Genomic DNA, 19,742 nt, shown 5'->3' on the forward strand with positions numbered 1-19,742 from the left:
TGACATTATACTTAATAACCACTGGTGATTCACTTAACAACCACAAGAACTGACGCTGTAAGTTGGGCACTGTCTATGGAGATTCTCAGTCATCCACTTCATGATTGTTCCAAAGGTGCTTTAAAAAAGCCAACTGCACTTTCTTATTTTTCATGAAGTCTTTCACTTCTCATCAAGAAGTTTCTTCAGTTCCATTCTGGTAGTGAATGGAAACCTCTTTGCAGTCAGCCAGTTCTTAACACTCTTGGGGTTGCTGAAACTATCTGGGGGTTTATCTGTGTCATCAGAGTCACCTGAAGCAGAGTGGCCTGCACTGTGATTCAGGTGCAAAGAGAACAAATCATTTCTATTTCCCATCATATAGTTAGAACTGAAGAAGCTTCTTGGATGAGAAGTGGAATGTCTTCAAGAAACACCAAGGAAGTTCAGATTTTTAAAACACCCTTGGGATAAATTGGACACTCTCACATGATGTTTATTGCCATATTGCTTAGTGATGGAGTTGTTGGTCCTAACTGTGATCAATGAAGACTAATTGTAAATACCATTAAAAAGTACACAAGGTAATAAATTCATTTTGGAGACCGCTAATAGGTACTATATTCAAAAAATTAAAAAAAAAAATCACAAAGTAAGCATTAGGAAATAAATTCCTTTTTTTTGGTAAGCTGCCTAGTGTTTTGAAGCAACTTCAACACCTTTTTTAACCAAGCAAGGCTTATTTAATTTATACTATGCAATGGATGTCACCTAGCACCAAACATATTAAATATGTCTCCAGTATTAACTAGAGTAGTTGCTGATAAGTCTTTGAGACCATTCAAAATGTTGGTGTTGACTTTAAGAGGCTGAAATGGTAGGCTTTTGCAAATAATTTGATGAGGCACTTCGTTTCTAAATGGAAGAATATATACTTGTGCACATAAGCAGTATACACATTAATTGCTTTATTATTTAATTATAACATAGGCAATTATTGCTAGATTGCATTAAGATGAACATACTTTCAACCAGTGATGTTGTATAGACCAAATCTAGCTGTTGACTTTTTCCAGAATGGGGAAAAATAAACCCCATGTCCAGAAAGCATACATCTTGGCACATTTTAATTGTACCACTTGTTTCTGTATCAACTGTCCTCTAGCTTTTTTATTTTCCCAAATCATGTGATGATTTCAGCTCAAATATTAAAATTTATACAAAACACTTGTTTTAGACTCAGGTGCAATTATTTATACAACCAATTACCACATTACCACAGTAAGAGACTATCACGTTTACCGATCAGATCGTGAAATCCATAGAGGAGGTGGTGTTGCTATCTTCTATAAAAAGTCCTTACATCTCAAAACCATCCAAGTTACCCAAGAGCTTGCTCTTCCTGAGACCATTGTCTGTGAACTGTCCTTAAATATCACATTTCGATTCTTACTATGTTACAGATCCCTTGATTATAACATTGAACATGTAAACAAGCTAAATTCACTACTAACATGGGCAACATCCTGTCCACACACTTTTATCTTTCTTGGTGACTTCAATCTACCTCACATTAACTGGACCCTAAACGAATGTAAAACTGAACCCATACATGCAACCTTCTACAATGCTGTAACAAACCTGGGACTGGAACAACCAGTAACCAACAATACTGGACTTAACAACTGCCTCGATCTCATCTTATGCAATAGTTTGAATTCAATTTACGGAATACAAATTAAAGAACCCTTTTCCAACAGTGACCACAGCATGATTGACTTTTGTCTCAAAATACATCCACACAAAATCAACACAACAATGTGATCCCCAATTATAACTTCAAAAAAGGCAATTATGATTTTATAGACAATGATCTCTCATCCCTTGATTGGCAATTTCTATTCACTGGATGCAATACTGTTGAAGACCATTACAACATATTTTTACTTGAAGTCAAAAGAGTCATCAAACTATATGTACCAATAACAACTTCAAAAACCAGAAAAAACAGATTACCCATAACAATAAGGAAACTTCAATCCAAAAAGAGATCACTTTGGCGGAAAAACAAATCTGGTCACGTTGCCAACTTCAAAAGCCAACACAAAAATTTATGCCACCAGATAAAAACGGAATGCACCAATTATCACATTAAACAAGAGAAAAACCTTCTACGCACCAATTCCATCTGCGCTTTCTACAATTTTGTAAACAACAAACTAAAAGACTCAAGGTCCATCCCACCCATGAAAGGACCTAATGGTAAAGACTGCAATGATTACACCATTAAAGCCAATCTCTTTAACACATTCTTTGGCTCAGGATTTGTAAACAGCAATGGATCATGCCCAGTATTTCCTAGTCGAACCACAGACAACTACAATGATCTAATACATATCGATTTTACAGAAGACAATGTTGAAAAAGCACAACGCAATCTAAAACCATCTCTATCTATTGGACCAGATAGAATATGTGCCTACTTCTTAAAAAAGCTATCCACTGCCATAGCCGAACCTCTAAGCATAATCTTTGAAAAATCTTTCAGGACCAGCTCCTTGCCAAAACAATGGTCACAAGCCACGGTCATCCCCATCTTCAAAAAGGGAGACCCCAGCCTAATTGAAAATTACAGACCAATCTCTTTAAGCTGCGTCACCTGTAAAGTCATGGAATCAATTATTAACCAATCCATCATCCTCCACTTAGAAACAAACAACCTACTCTCTAATAAACAATTTGGTTTCAGAAAAAAACTATCCTACAATCTGCAACTCTTGCACTGCAAAAACATATGGACTACACAACTCGATCAGGGCAAAGCAATAGACACAATCTACATAGACTTCTGTAAAGCCTTTGATTCAGTGGTACACGACAAACTATTCCTAAGATTAAAACCTTATGGTATTTCTGGACACCTGCATAACTGGATAGAAGCATTCCTGTCAGACAACAAATGATCAAACTTGGGAGTGTCCTATCAAATTCTGTACCTGTCAACAGTGGTGTCCCCCAAGGCAGTGTTCTAGGACCAACTCTCTTCATACTCTACATAAATGACCTCTGTGATCATATTAAGAGCAACTCCATCCTCTTCGCTGATGTAAAGCTATTCAACACCACAGACAATACTGCTACCCTTCAAAAAGACCTCGACTATGTATCAGAATGATCAAACAAAAGGCAACTTCAAATCTCAACAAACAAATGCTCTGTCTTACAAATTGGCAAAAAAATAATAATCAGAAAATAAAATATAAGCTGAATAGTCAAGACCTTGTTGATGATCCAAACTCTGTCAAGGACCTTGGAGTACTCATCTCTAATGATCTAAGTGCTAGAGCCCACTGTAACTACATAGCCAAAAAGGCATTAAGAGTTGTTAACTTAATCTTACGTAGCTTTTTCTCTGGTAATATTATACTACTAACCAGAGCAGCGATCGCCAACCGGTGGGCCGTAGCTCACTGGTGGGCCGTGAGATAATTTTGGTGGGCTGCAGAGAAATCTCACCCCCAGAGCACCTCTCAAAAGCAATTAATCCAGGCTGCACAGAAAGACAAGGCTGCACCGCCCACATGGCCCGCGGGAACCCTCCCTGCCCACTCACTCCTTACCTGGTAAACTTGCCTGCTAAATTGCTATTTTTCCTTTTTCTGACCATCATCTGTTCTGCTGAGCTGGGAAATTTAGATTAGCTAGGAAGCAGGAAATGGTTGGATTTCTTGCTTTCTAGCTAAGCACAGCTGAACCTCCCTTAGAACTGAAGGTTTGCTTCCAAGCAAATTCAGTGCAGACTCACAGCAAGCAAATTTGATAGACTGAGCTAGCTGATGGCAGATAGATAGATCACTGAATGATTCTGTGAGCAACTCAATCTGCCTGCTTTGCCTGGTTTTGGGTAAAAGTTGCTCTTTTTTATAAAAAAAAAACAATATTTACATGCATGGTGTGCTGTGAGTTAATTTTGTGAGTTTGCTTGCTAGCAAATTTTATGTGACAGACTGAGCTAGCCAATGGCAGATAGATAGATCTCTGAATGAATCTGTGATTCTGTAAGCAACTCAATCTGCCTGTTTTGCCTGATTTTGGGTAAAAGTTGCTCTTTTTTTAAAAAAAATTCAATATTTATATACATATTTATAATATTTACATACAAACCATGCCCAGCCAGTCACATGACCACCAAGCCACACCCACAAATTAGGCCATGCCCAGAGAACTGATTAGTGGTCCCTGGGATCTAAAATTATGAGTTTGGTGGTCCCTGAGGTCCAAAAGGTTGGTGACCCCTGAACTAGAGCATACAAAACATTTGCTAGACCAATATTCGAAAACAGCTCATCAGTCTGGAAACCACATTATGTATCTGATATTAACACAGTTGAGAAAGTCCAGAAATATTTCACAAGAAGAGTTCTCCACTCCTCTACTCGTTGCAGAATACCTTATGCCACCAGATTCGAAATTCTAGACCTAGAAAATCTTGAACTACACCACCTTCAGTCCTATCTAAGTATAGTATATAAAATCAAACATTGCAATGTCCTACCTGTCAATGAATACTTCAGCTTCAACCATAACAATACAAGAGCAAACAATAGATACAAACTCAAGGTTAACCGCACCAAATTTGACTGCAGAAAATACGACTTCAGCAACAGAGTGATCAATGTCTGGAATACTCTACCTGACTTTGTGGTTTCTTCCCCAAACCCCCAAAACTTTGACCTTAGACTTTCTACTATTGACTTCACCCCTTTCCTAAGAGGTCTGTAGGGGCCGTGCATAAGTGCACCAATGTGCCTACCATCCCTGTCCTATTGTTTCTTTCATATTTCTTATATGCATCCATGTATTCATAACTATGTTTTTACTTATACCTATTATCTTTTAAGCAATTGACAAACCAAATAAAATAAATAAATAAATAAATTTCTAATGCTAACTAAACCTTTATGAATTTATAATAAGAAGCTGCAAGTGGTCCATTACTTGGGGTTTTTAAGAAGAGATTGGACAGCTACGTATCTGAAATAATAGTCTCCTGCTTGAGCAGGGAGTTGGACTAGAATAGAGGTCACCAACCTTTTGGACCTCAGGGACCACCAAACTCATAATTTTAAATCCCGTGGACCAGAGACCCTGGGAAAATCCCCCCAAAAGTGTGCAGGAAAATTCCCCACCTTGTTTTCCTACCAATTGATCATTCTTTATTTGGGATCGCAGGATACCATCTCCAGCTCCATTCTTGGAGGGGGAGGATAGAGAGAGACTTTTGGCTTCATGCAAAGAAAGCAGCAGAAACAGCAGAAGTCTTTCTTTCTCTCCCTCAAACTCTGCCAGAAATGAATCTTTGTGAGACTTGTCATGCCGGCGCAGCCTCTTGGAGCAGGATGCCTTGCAGGTTCCCAAAGATTCATTTCTGGTGGAGTTTGGGGGAGAGAAAGAAAGACTTTTGCTGTTTTCCTTGCATGCAGCCAAAAGCAGAAGAAGAAAGAAGCGGAAAGAAGCAGTCCAGTGGCCAGGCAAGGCATGTGGAGCACGTGGGGCAAGTTCCCCCCTCTGTCCTTTCCCCCCTCACCTCACTACCTCATTTTGTTCACAATGCAAGTGACGCAAGCCTTGTGTTTCCATGGGCCATATGAGAGGCGCAGCCTTGTGTTCCCGTACAGCCTGGATTAATTGCTTTGGGGGGGGTGCTTTGGGGTGACATTTCTCTGTGGACCACCAAAATTTTCTCGCAGCCCACCAGTAATCCCCAGTTGGCAACCACTGGACTAGAAGATTTCCAAGATCCCTTCCAACTCTGTTATTTTGTAATTCTATAATTATAAGTCTAAGCAATCATAGTTGAGTTGCTAGGAAGACTACTATATTTTTAAACAGTGAAAAAAATACAGCCCACTTCAATCTGATCCCAAGTTGTGATGAACTGCTGGACACATATATGCCATCTTCTTGGCAACAGAACAGTAAGATTTGCCCTGGATTTTTAAATTTTTTTTTGCAAATTTACATTGCCAAGTGCTGCTACTGTTGAGAAAGACTCTTCACTCTAAAGCAGGGGTGTCAAACTTGTGTCATCACCACATGACATATTGGGACTTTCCCCCCCTTCGCTAAACAGGGTGGGGGTGGGGCCAGCACATGACACATCTGGCCCATTTGACACCCCTGTTCTAAAGCAATGCTGGAACCCACAGACTCCATGCTTCCTCTCTCAAAAGTCCTCCCATTTTGTATGTCTGTTTCTGATGGCTAGTTAGTGATTTGGTGCTTCCTGATATTAACACCTGTCCCTAAGTGGAAACTTCTCATCATTACCACACTCTAAGCTAAATAGGCATGAGCGATCTGTCAGATGCTTTACTAGAAGTTTAAGAGATAAACATGAAAAAAATTGAAATAATTTTGATATGCCACCTTCTGGCTAAGCAGCATGCTGATATCTGCAGCTTCTTCCTTTCTTCCCACTCCACTGGGAAATAAATCAATCTCACAGGAAACAAATAAAATCTAGCTTTATTATTTAAAAAGAAACAAAATGCAAAATATAAACCCTCTCTACCCCCTTTTAACTGCAAGAATTAAAATGCAAATATTTAATGTAGAAATAGAGACTTGTACAACTGCACAGATCATAAGTGACAATCTTGCAAATTAATCCTCCAAAAAGCAAACATCAACAGAAAATACACTATTCCAGACAAACCACAAAGAGGCACTGGTCTGCTATGAATAAAGATTTCTCACTGCAACGTATTACAAAGAAGGTTTTAAAGAACAAAAGAATCTTAATGAACTTAGCCTACAAGATATGCTCTAAACCTAAAATCAAACACTCAGTTCTGTAACTTGTACAAAGAGAAAAAGAAAATGGGATTTGTCACAATACAAAAGAAAGTGGAAAAGGTTTAGTGCAGTTTCCTAGCTTTATGTACTGTATTTACCTATTTCCACAGACATAGGTTTGCTGAAGCACATAGAATAGAATAGAATAGAATAGAATAGAATAGAATAGAATAGAATAGAATACTTTATTGGCCAAGTGTGATTGGACACACAAGGAATTTGTCTTGGTGTAACTACTCTCAGTATACATAAAGAAAAGATACATTCGTTAAGAATCAAGAATCATAAGGTACAACACTTAATGATAGTCATAGGTACAATCAACAATCAAATCATACTAGGAAACAGTCAATATAAATCTTAAGGATACAAGCAACAAAGTTACAGTCCTACAATCACAAGTGGGAGGGGATGGGTGATAAGGAGTGATGAGAAGATTAACAGTAATAATAGTGCAGATTTTGTAAATAGTTGAACAGTGTTGAGGGAATTATTTGTTTAGCAGAGTGATGGCTTTCAGGAAAAAAACTGTCCTTGTGTCTGGTTGTTCTGTGTGCAGTGCTCTATAGCATCATTTTGAGGGAAGGAGTTGAAACAGTTTATGTCTGGGATGTGAGGGGTCTGTAAATATTTTCACAGCCCTCTTTTTGACTCGTGCAGTATACAGGTCCTCAATTGAAGGCAGGAAGGTAGTAATGGTTTTTTTCTGCAGTCCTAATTATCCTCTGAAGTCTGTGTCTGTCCTGTTGGGTTGCAGAACCAAAACATCGTTCTCTGCTTCAATTTTTTGCTCTTCTCCAGTACTAATGGAGTACTAATAGATTCTGCAACAAGAGACAAAGGAAGCCTGCTTCTCACCCAGAAATAATTCTTTTGTATGGATTTCTTTCTTTTAAAAACATGAATCTTTCCTCCATCCAAGACAGAAGGGGCTAGAAAATGTCTACATGAAGCAAACTCTTTCTTGGAGATATAGATTGAAAGTCTCAATTGTGCAGTTTGCTTACAACCTACTAATTTAAAAATGAATTGCTAATTACATGTAGTTCTCAGTTTATGATTATTGATTTAATAATGGTTTGGAATTACAACAGTCTTTAGTGCTTTACAGCCAATAAAGTGCCTCTAGTCACCCCAAAATGTTGCACACAACCTCCGTGGTGATGTCATTGCAATCTAGCTGTTTGGCAACCTATTCACACTTATGACTGATTGCTGAGTGCCCTGCAAATATGTGATCACCATTTTCAATCTTTTCTGCTGGCTTTCACAGAAAGTCAATGGGAAAGTCAATAGAAAATGTTGCAATTGTTAGTGCATGCCAAGAGGGCTCCTGGGGAGCTGAGCAGCTTTGGTGGGTTACAGAAACAAGCTCCATTCCTGCATCCCACAAAAAAAGTTGACAAAATACCCACCGAGGGAGTTTTATTCTGCACATGGAACTGCTTTGACAGGATGCAGAAATGGAACACAAATTCTGAAGATTCAAGCCCTGTTCTGCATTTCACTGAAAAAGTTCCCTTCCATGAGAGGTGGAGTGAGCTGAATTCCTTTAGTAGGCAGCTCCTTTAGTCAGCCCCCAAAAAGGATAGGGAGTCAAAATCCAAGCAGAGAGGCAGTGTGGTAGGGTAAGGAACATGGGATGACTCAAATGGTTAGAGGAGCCCCTGTGAGGCCTGGCACAGGCCAAGAGACAAGTGTTTCTTTATTCAGGGGCTGAAAAACCTAGGATTTCAGCAAGGAGGATTTTCAGCTCCTAAGCAGATCTCCCCCCGCCCCCAGCCTCTGCTCCTTACCTGGGAATTGGTCCACTTAATGGCCCATAAGATCATTTAACAACCACAGTTGGGAATATAGGATTGTAGTTCCGAAACAAAGCGGTCACATATCTTGTTTACCAATTGTGGTTATAAATTGAATATTACCTGCACACGGCATGGAAAAGTCTAGATATATCTTAGTTAAAATTTGTTATTTCTGCATTTGGAGAAATATCTTAATTTTTCTTTACACTCTTGATATTATTTGTGTTCAAGAGATACCTTACCTCTGGAGATTTGTGATAATAATACTTAAATTAATTAATTAAATGAATGACTATGGCCATTTTTGCAATTTTCCTTCTGCCTTTTGAAGAAATAAAGAAATAAGTCTTTCCTTTGGATGACAGTCAAAAAGATATTTGAAGATCACCACTGTCTTTTAATCCTTTAGGTTCAAAAGAATGATTTCTTTCAATGATTTCTCAAAGAATGTAGTTTCCAAATGATCTACCTGCTTGATCCAGCTCAAATATATTTAATCGCTCTACAGGAAGGCTTTGGTTACATGACTGTATGAATAGCCTGCAATTTACAGCTATTTATTGGGTTCTCCTTTGTTTGACCTAAGGAAGGAAATTTTCTCATCTGGGTTAGTTCATCATTCTTGTGTGTAAGGAAAATGCTATTCTACCACATTATGTCAGTTTTAATTAAGAAAACGACACAAACATTTATAATAAAAAATGATCAGCAATACATCAGTGTAACCTCAGCACAATTAGGTGCTAACTTTTTCTTCATTACATGTGATAAATAAAGGCTTGGAAAGGTCACTGATATATTGAAAGGCCAGAAGGAATAATGTTAATTTATAATACAGCTGAGTAATGCTTACATTTATTGTTTTAGTTTCTTATCTGGAATGTAGATGTCTCTAATTTAATGAATTGGCAATTATGTTTCCTTCTCAAGAACAAAGGTTATTTTCTAAACTAAGGTACTGCAGAGAATGACATTTTAATGCAATTAATTCCTTTTATTGTGCCGAAAGCAAATATAACCAAAACCTTCCATTTATTGTTTCTTATATGTGTATATATATATATGTGTGTGTGTGTGTGTGTGTGTGTGTGTGTGTGTGTGTAAGTCAGATAGAGTTTACATATTTACTAAATCAATGTTTCACCTTTTCTCTGGTGAAGTTGTTTATTTGTACATGTGAGCTATGACCAACTATTCTGTTGCGATCCTCAGGCCTAGGCTCCAAGTTGCCTTTACAGGTCATCCTGGAATTACAACTGTAACTGAGTTCGGAATTACAATTTTCTGATTATTTTTGTGGCAGTTATTAAGTGATGCCACAATTGTTAAGCAAATACCATGGTCATTAAGTGAACACAGAAGTTGTTAAGCAAATCAGTTTTCACCAATGAGTGTTTTTATACTGGAAACCCAGAAGAAAATGCCAGAAATGGCAAAAGACGTTGCAAATCATAGTCACATCATCATGGGCTATTGGAAACAGCCATAAAGGTAAGCTGATTGCCAAGTGCCCAAAATACAATAAGCTGTCATAACTTTGTAAAAGATCATAAGCAGCTTATTTATTTCATTTCATTTGTTTGCCTCCCATCTTGCTTCGAGGCAACTTTTGAAGTGTCTATCTTAACGTGGAGCAGTTGTTAAGCAACCAGTTGTAAGTCAAAGACTATCTGTACTTTATTACCTGTAAAGCAGTTCTTAAAGCAGAGGTCTCCAAACTTGGCAACTTTAAGACTTGGGAACTTCAACTTCCAGAACTCTCCAGCCAGGTTGAAGTCCACAAGTCTTAAAGTTGCAGGTTTGGGGACCCCTGTCTTAAAGCAAACCTAGCTTCAATTTAATCTCAGTTTGGGGAGTTAGATCTTGATCAAGTAATGATTTGATATTTTTGATATTTAGAATAGAATAGAATAACAGAGTTACAAGGGACCTTGGAGGTCTTCTAGTCCAACCCTCTGCTTAGGCAAGAAACCTTACACCATTTCAGACAAATGGTTATCCAATCTCTTCTTAAAAACTTCCAGTGTTGGAGCATTTACAACTTCTGAAGGCAAGTTGTTCTAACTCTCAGGAAATTTCTCCTTAGTTCTAAGTTGCTTCTCTCCTTGATTAGTTTCTACCCATTATTTCTTGTCCTGTCCTTAAGGTGCTTTGGAGAATAGCTTGACTCCCTCTTCTTTTTGGCAGCCCCTGAGATATTGGAGATATTACATGTGTTTATCCAAGCTCCAATTTTCCATATTCAGAAAAAAAGTTGTAAGCTCTTGTTTGTATCTAACTACAGTTGGATGGGTCAGAACTCTTAGTGATCTAGATATATTTCCAATATACAGTATATTAAACTAGAGGTATGCAAGCATTTCAAATTGAGTTTGAAACAGTCTGTTCCAATTATTTGAGAAGTATTGGAGTATCTCTCTGGCCAGCACTGTGTTGAGAAATTGAACTCCTCCAGATGTGCAAGGTTTATAATTTCCATTATGTCTCATAATGCCCCAGTTTTTGAAGATTATGGTTACTGTAGAAACAATGCCTGAGGAACATCTTACTGCTTACTCCTGGTGAACAATTACCGCTCTCTGAATCTTCTGTTTCCTTTCAGATGAGTATTTAAAAATGACTCACATTGCTTGCTACAATCTATGAGACTATCATTTATAAAGGGAAATATAAAACCAGAAGTTAACCAGAAGGGCCACTATGACCTATAAAAATGTATACTCTTGCTCTATTCATAATAAAAGGCAGGGAAATATCCCTGTTTGGATTCTCTCACTGCAGCTGTAGGATGGCAAACTAAACACATGAAATTGAAGGAAAGCTGTACAATTATCAGTTGTACTATTATAATAATTATGGTAGGTTAGCCAGTTTAAAGGGGGGGAAATCAGCAATCATTGCTGCTTACAGATTAATGATGCTTTTAGGAACTGAGACTACGGTGAATGTTTTTTTCCTCAATTGCACTGCTTTTAAAGGATATAAAAGATGATGTGTTGCTTTTATATTAATCTGCTACTAATATACCCATCTTTAATGTAATATTTTGGAGAAAACTGAGATGCTGGGGGGTAAATATTTTTCTTATCAGCAAAGGTTTACATTTATATGATCAATACTCCTTTTTAGAGGTAACAAAACCTGATCAGGCAGATACAACCCAATGAAAAGGGAGTTAGGAACATCCAGGTGCTGCCAGCTAATAAATAGAGAACAAATAATGCAAGTGGTCAGTGGAATTGTTTTCCTTTCCTGAAGTGACTACCCAGAATTAAAATTGAATTGTATGAAAGGGTCCTTATTGAGACAACTGTTATGATAACCAGCTATGTTTACCAAGACTATAAAAACACTTCAGAATGTGGGCTTTTTTTCAATTTAGGAAGAAGGACCAGTTACAGAAAAAGCACACCAGTGTTAAGACTTATAACAAAAAAGATGTTGGCATTCTTTGTCATCTTCCAAATTAAGCTCAAAAAGCCTTTTCCCAATGAAATGACTAGAAAATCTGAAAGCACACTCTAAACAAAGTAGAAGACTAAAGCCTCTTTTTCAACGAAAGAAGATTGTCAAGAAATCTAAAGATGAATTTTGACATGCTAAATATACAGCATTAACCTTTGGGTTAATTATCCTTCTCCGGACACATTAGGCAAAGACCCAGCTCTTTGGAAAAGTTTCAAATGATTAGAAAAGTAGAAAGAAAGAGAAGAGAACAACCAGGAGCAAGGTGGAGAGTCTCAGTGGTTACAGTGGCTATAAGAACTTAAAAAAAATCTGTTTAGGAAGAGATAGTCATGGAGAAAATCTACCTATCTACTTTATTGGAGCCAAAAATGACTTGATGGCACATAACCAGTCAATCAAGCAATCAAACAACCAATCAAGCAACCAAACTTTGGGAATCAGATGAGTTTAGAATATATTTGTTATTATTCACAATAATAACAAATAACTGATATGTTAATATTAATTATTTTGACTACAAATATAGCACATTTATAATACACTTCCCGTGGAGGATTGTGCTCTCATGCTGGTTGCAAAGATACTTAGCTTTGACTCTATGACTATAGCCATCTTGAACACTGACATTTGGGTGCCATTCATTTCCTTTCTCCGTCCCTTCCTCCCTCCCTCCATTAAAATAGTTTAGACACAAAGAACACATTCTTGCAATCTCGTTCTGTTTTCTTTCGTAATCTATAACTTATCTATTGTCTTCCTGTTCTTATGAATCTTACTAGATTCCTCCCCCCTCCCTAATCTATTTGTTCATACCCCGTGCTCAAAGTCTGGAAGAGATGACTCCACCAGACTGTCAATTATCTGGAAGCCTGCACTCACAAACAAAAAATTGCCACACCACAAACCAAGCAAACACCTGGGTACAAACAGACACCCCTCCGATACCTCCAGCCCAAACACAGCCCAGCCAGTCACCCAGATGAAACCTAGCTTCCTAATAAACGATAGCCGGCCATTCACCCGAAGCCAAGCCGCACTGAAAGCCTGCAATACATGAAACACCATATTGTCAGCCAATCAAGACAAAAAAAAATGCTACAAAATAGACAGAAGATATTAGAAACACCAATCAAGCAGAACACAGCAAACTCCAAGACCAATAAACACAGACCAAGACTCCCAACCAATCAGGATGAAGAAAAAACCATTCTAACAAAGCATGAGGCTAGCACCAAATTTAAAACAGAAACGGCTGCAAAAGCCTGACATACAGATGAACCCCAGTACGCAAACCTGATGATGGCAGATGAGATTCTGCCGAAATGTTGCTACAACTTTAAAAGCACAACTATAATGACATGGGAAAATACCTGAACAAAGCTGAATACCATACATATAAATACCCGCAAAAACTTAAGAAAACATATATGTATATGAATATGTATATGTATATGTGTTTATATATATATATATATGTGTGTGTGTGTGTGTGTGTGTGTGTGTGTGCGTGTGTGTATGAGTTTGTCTACGTTTGTCATTTCTCCCTAAGATGAATCTCTTTATGTCTTCAGCACATTGACAATCTTTATCTATTCTCAAGGCTAGGAAAACAAAGTTATCTATGAAGTTCATTTTTTGCTATCAGTTGTGAATTCACTAAGCATATATTTGATGTAATCTTCATTTTCTACATCCTTTTAACATTGATGCAAAAATATTAAGAGAAAATGCAAAGCTGCTGTGTTACATCTAAAATTATTTTTAGGATTTGTTAGTTATTCTAACACTTTTCTACCAAATGTAGTCATAGTGTTCTATCCCTTGAACGTTTTACTGTAAGTAGGAAGAGCATAGGAGAGGACAAAGCAGTGCAAATAAGCTTTTACTGTATCAAGAAAATGGTGATATCACACAGCATTGCAACCGTTGTACAATACAACCACGACTTGGAAGCGAAGTTGCCTAGAGATGCCTCATCATATGGCATTGATGTGGTTATGTCACACATCATGGAAGACAGCAGTGAATGCCTGATAGGTTTTGCATCACAGCTGCAGAGAAGAATTATAGAAATATAGACAGGGAAGTACTGAGCATGGCTTAACATGTCAGCCAGTATTTGTAAAGAAGAGAATTTCATTTCACTGCTCTCATCAGCTACTATTGTCAGTCTTAAATTCACCAAAAGGAATTCTGCTTACAGCAATTGCCTGGATAAAACATTGGGCTTTGTTGCTTGGTGGACATAAATACACAATAGAATTTAAAACGACACATAATCCTACAAATGCAGGTGGATTATCTTGTGTACCCATAAGGGGTAAATGAACTGTGAAATGCACATCTGATGGAGATTCCTTTGACATACTTCCTCTCACAGAAATTGAGAGTTGTTTCACAACTAAGATGACCAGTGAAAGAAAGACAGTGGATTGATCTCTAGACTACATAGCAACCAAGAATGGAAGTTATTTATGGAGTTTTATCAGTAACATGACAGTATACACTTGTGACAGTTTCTTTACATAAAGATTGAGAGTCACCATAACATCCAAGCTGAAATCCAAGCTGAAAGATTAAGCTCTGAAGGAACTACAAGTTGCATGTAACTCAATTTTGTTTGCTGGCCAGGAAAAATCATCAATGTGAACAGTGTATGTAGACAGTCCTCAATGTATGACCACAATTGAGCATGGAATTTTGGTCATAAATCATTGTGGTCATTAAGTGGCTCACCACAATTGTTAAGTGAATCAACCATATGTTTTCTCTGGAAAATGATAGCATACATTGTGGTCACATGACCATGAGAAATACAATGGAAATGTAATCATGTGACTTCAAGAGATGGTGGTGCAGCAGCAGTTGAAATTTCAAATATGGGTCATAAATAGCTTTTTTCTAAAGTCTGTCATAACTTCAAATGGTCTTTAAGATCATAAGTTGAGACTACCTGCAGTGAGTTGCTTAGGTGGCTAAAATGCTGAAAAGTGAATCACTTCAGCCATGGCTTCCTTGTCATGAAAAAAACACCCCTACTGACACTGCAATACTGTTTTTGGGTACAGATTGTTTTTTACTTATGGCAAGTATGCATTTGAAGTAGACAGAGTTATTTCCAGTGAATTCAGCAACAGGCACACAGGCACACACACAATATAGATAGCAATACCAATAACACTTACAATTATATACCACTTCACAGTGCTTTACAGCCCTCTCTCTAAGGGGTTTAGAGAGTCAGCGTATTGCTCCCAACAATCTGAGTCCTCATTTTACCAACCTTGGAAGCATGGAAGGCTGAGTCAACCTTGAGCCAGTCAGAATTGAACTCCTGGAGTGAACAGTGAGTTAGCCTGCAGTGCTGCATTTTAACCACTGTACCACCATGGCTCTATATATTGTGTGAACTGTTGTTTCAGAATAATTAGTGAATGGTAAACTGTAGCTGACCAATTTCAGCTACGCTATATCAACATCTTATCCCCAGTGACAGATGGATTGGCTGAAAGGCTTTGTTCAAAATCTCAGGAATACTTTTAAAATTATGTCTGGGGAAAACATATTGAACCAAAAATTTGCATTTTTTTCTATTTTGCATATTGCAGTACAATATACAAATCAAATAACAATGATCCTATGATACAGGCTGTATCTTATATTCAAGACTGGATTTTCTCAAGCTTCGTTTGAGAAGTAATCAGAGCAAACAATCAAAACAAACTATTTTGTCATGCTGAAACATGACACGAAACACAAAGAGCAGAGAGCTAGAGAAAGAACTTGCAACTACCATGGCAGACGATTCCTGAACATGGAGTATCAGTTAACACTAATATCTTACAACCAGTAATTGCTCAATTTTCCAGTACCATAACAGATATCACATTTGTATTTGTAAGCTCTTATAGCCATAGAATCTGCACCTTGATAAGAAGTGTGGTGTTTTAATGGCAATCCCCTTAACTGACCAAACTAAATGACTGTAAAAATAACAATAACAATTATTTTCAAATTCATCCAAATATGTCAGGATGATAGGCAAAAAAAGAGATGAAATAAAACATCATCTGACTGTATTTATTTGCAACATAGTAAAATTTTAAATTTTTGAACAGGGAGGTTAGAGATAGGGTTAATTAATCACAAACTGATCTGGATGCATTCTACAGTCTTCCTACTGCTGCCACTATTCTTACCACTTCTTCCCATAATACAACTGGCTCCATTTCTCAGTAAAAGGTAAAGGTTTCCCCTTTCCAGTCATGTCTGACTCAAAGGGAAGTGCTCATCTCTGTTTCTTAGCCGAGGATACCAGCATAGTCCAAAGACATTTTGGATGTAGTCATGTAGCCTGCATGACTATACACTTAAGCACAGGGAACGCTGTTACTTTCCCATCAAAGTTGTACCTATTTATCTATTCGCATTTGCATGCTTTCAACCTGCTAAGTGGGCAGAAGTTGGGGCCTGTTAACGGGAGCTCATCCTGTTGCATAGCACTCGGTTCTCGAACCTGGGCTGAGCCATCACACCCCTTCTTTCCCAGTATTCTCCCACTATTATTATCAGAAATATTCCTACCAACCTACCACCCCCCAATCTACAACTGAATGCTTTTAAAAACATACAAAATGGTATGTTTTATTCAATTTAGTATTGAATAGCACAGATGAGATTTAACTTAGAAAAAAAATGAACTAATACTCATACAAAAATCTAAGTGGCTAGATAGCACTCTTGCATTGGAATTATCTTCAAGGGAAAGCCATATACTTTACATGATAGGAAGTCAAATCAAAATACCAGTGCAGAGGACACTGTCTTTAGAATAGGTGTAGATAATTACAACAAAAACCAGCAGAAGAGGAGAGGGAAGGATCTTCAGGCCACAGAGAACAATTAAGCATTGGATGTCAATCCTCTCTAACCTCAAACTTGCATTTATAATAAGTAGAATTCAATCTAGAATAGGTTCTACATAGAGACCATCACTGCGTAAGGCCTCAACTTTTCCCAATAAAAGTTGCACATTTTATTAATTACAATAAAATATTCACAGTAAAGGAACTAGCAATATGGACAACCAGGAGTGGGATTCAACTTTTTTAACAGCTGGTTCTGTGGGTGTGGCTTAGTTGCTGGGCATGGCTTGGTGGTCATGTGACTGGCTGGGCATGGCCAACTCAACATCACTCACATCGAGGCACACATCTCCTCACCTGGCCTCTCATGACTGTGGGGATGCTACAACAGTTGTAAGTATGAAAAATGGTCATAAGTCACTTTTTTCAGTGCCATTGTAACTTTGAATGGTCACTCCACACAAGCAATGTACCAGCAAAGGAGGAAAAAAAATCTCCAGAGACATTCCTGAGACAAGAAGTCTAGTCCTGCCAAGAATGTAATAAGAGTTAATGGAAAGGCAGTTTCTGTAAGCAACACCAGAATGTTTCCTTCCTGCCTTCCTTACAGGGTTAGGCCAGTAATTTCTTCTAATAACCGGTTCTCCAAACTGCTTAGAATGTTAACAACTGGTTCTAGTGACTAGGTGCAAACCTGTAGAATCCTACCTCTGTGGAGAACCCAAATCCTTCAGTATGTTTTAGGATGACAGGTACGGTAAGACAAATATTATATAGAATTATACTATTAATTTTCTTTGCTACATTTTTGAAACAGAAAACATCAAATGCCAGTGCAAGAAATGACCAGATTAATCCACTGCTCTAATAAAAATGTCTAATATTTTATAAAACTATTAAGCCAAATCTTCTTTGGAAATATAAATGATTTTTGATGGATTATACTTTAAGAAAAGAGACACTGCTAAGACTGTGACTTTTTAGGTACAGTAGATAAAGAAAATCTTTCTAGAAGTTTTTTTGAAAAGATTTTTTTTTCATTTTTATCAGATCTTCAATTCAGTTATTCAGACATGATTAAGAACACAAAGAAAATTAAAAGGTAATCTAAAAGAAGGTTTAAAACTATGAAATAATAATGATTTTTTTTTTTTAAAAAAAGAACATTTCAGAAGAGTCTGGATGCATGTTGAAAAAACTAATTGTTCACTAGTACATTTATTCAGTGGAAAGTAAATTGCCCAGGAGTTCAATCAAAACACTTCTGGGATCACTGACAGTTGTTATAATATTTACATGTGTATTTTGAAGTACTAAACTTCAGCTGAAGTTTACTTTCTGATAATATACTGTAGTTATTTTTGGCTAGTCTTAAGCATGTTATTGACTTTGCAAACATCTATCATATGGTGCATGCCCACTCTACGGCAAACTGAGACCTGTAATGTACTTAGATGGATCTCAAGCTGGATAAGTGATTAGCTTAGTTGGCCTTGGATTCTCATGGATTTTACCATTCAGAATGTTATCAATACAAGTAATCCTTGATTTACTATCATTTGTAGTTATAGTGACGCTGAAAAAATGACTTATGACTGATTTTCACACTTATCGTCACAGCAATACCCTGGTTCCATAATCCAGAACTGAACCCTTGGCAACTGGCCATATATTTATGAAAGTAGCAATGTCCCAAGGTCATAGACTCACCTTTTGTGACCTTCTGACAAGCAAAGTCAATTGGGAAGCCAGATTTACTTAAGAGCCATGTTACTAATTTAACAACTGTAGTGGTTCACTTAACAACAGGTAATAAAATAAGGAAAAATTCACTTAACAATCCTTTGGCGTTTAATTGTGGTTGTAAGTCAAGGACTACCTGTATAAAATAATGATCTTCCCTTGGTCTCTTGAAAGACTACAGTTTCATGAATAAATAATAGTTTCATGTGGATAACAGTTGCAACTGAAGATGATTCCATTAAATTAATTTGTTTAATAATGAGATTGGTTATTACCAGACTGGTATACATATGAAGAAAGGTGACTGCCAGGATGGTAGTTTGTGGGGAGTTTCATGGAATTCAGCTGATGGGATAAAAGTATGTCATCCAGTTTCTTCTCCAGTGACAGATAGTTCTCTGATAACTTTGATATCTAGATGAGAAACACACACAAACATATACAGTATATATATAAAAAAACCAAACAAAGCACCCAAAAGGCAAATTAAAGAGGAAAAGTCATCCTGAGAAAGAGGATGAACCATTGCTTTTTATTATGGAGAATTCTACCCCTTCTATTATGGAAGATTTTCTTATACTGAACTATTACCAGTGTGCTGCTGGTTTGGACTGGTTCAAGCGAACCGGTAGTTTTGATGATCAGCCTACCTGCCCCATCCTATCCTGTCCTTTATTTCCTGCTTTCTAGCTCATCTCAATCAGCTGATTTCCACCCCCCACTGTTCTACTTACCGTTGCTGACTTGGAAGGTAAGCAACTGAGCTTCTAAATGCTCCATTTTCAGCTTTGCACGCAAGTGCCTTTAACTCACTGAACTGGTTGTTAAACCAGTTGCAGTCCACCCCTGACTACTACATTATTCCAATCAAAAGCTTGATCACTTTTTTCAGAATTTGATTTCAATGGATTCTGTTTTAATGCAGACTGAATTAACTGCTTTATATGAGAGAGAGTGGGGAGGGAGAGAGGGAGAGGGATAGAGAACATGTCTTTTCTACTGCTTAATCAGTCTTTCCTCAGCT

At 37.5% G+C, this 19,742-nt stretch overlaps 1 protein-coding gene across 2 annotated transcripts in view; it reads right to left on the reverse strand.

Annotated features, from left to right (window-relative positions):
* Positions 1 to 19,742, reverse strand: part of MYO3A (myosin IIIA) — a 97,240-nt gene that overhangs the window by 13,508 nt on the left and 63,990 nt on the right. For both annotated transcript variants that reach the window (XM_087948379.1, XM_087948380.1), the window contains one exon: positions 18,994 to 19,132. In XM_087948379.1, coding sequence (XP_087804505.1) covers positions 18,994 to 19,132 — 139 coding nt within the window. The remainder of the gene's footprint in view (positions 1 to 18,993; positions 19,133 to 19,742) is intronic.

Source organism: Notechis scutatus, chromosome Z (genome assembly GCF_049901735.1).
Source record: "Notechis scutatus isolate UNSWTSFEM ecotype Mainland chromosome Z, rNotScu1.2, whole genome shotgun sequence".
NCBI lineage: Eukaryota > Metazoa > Chordata > Lepidosauria > Squamata > Elapidae > Notechis > Notechis scutatus.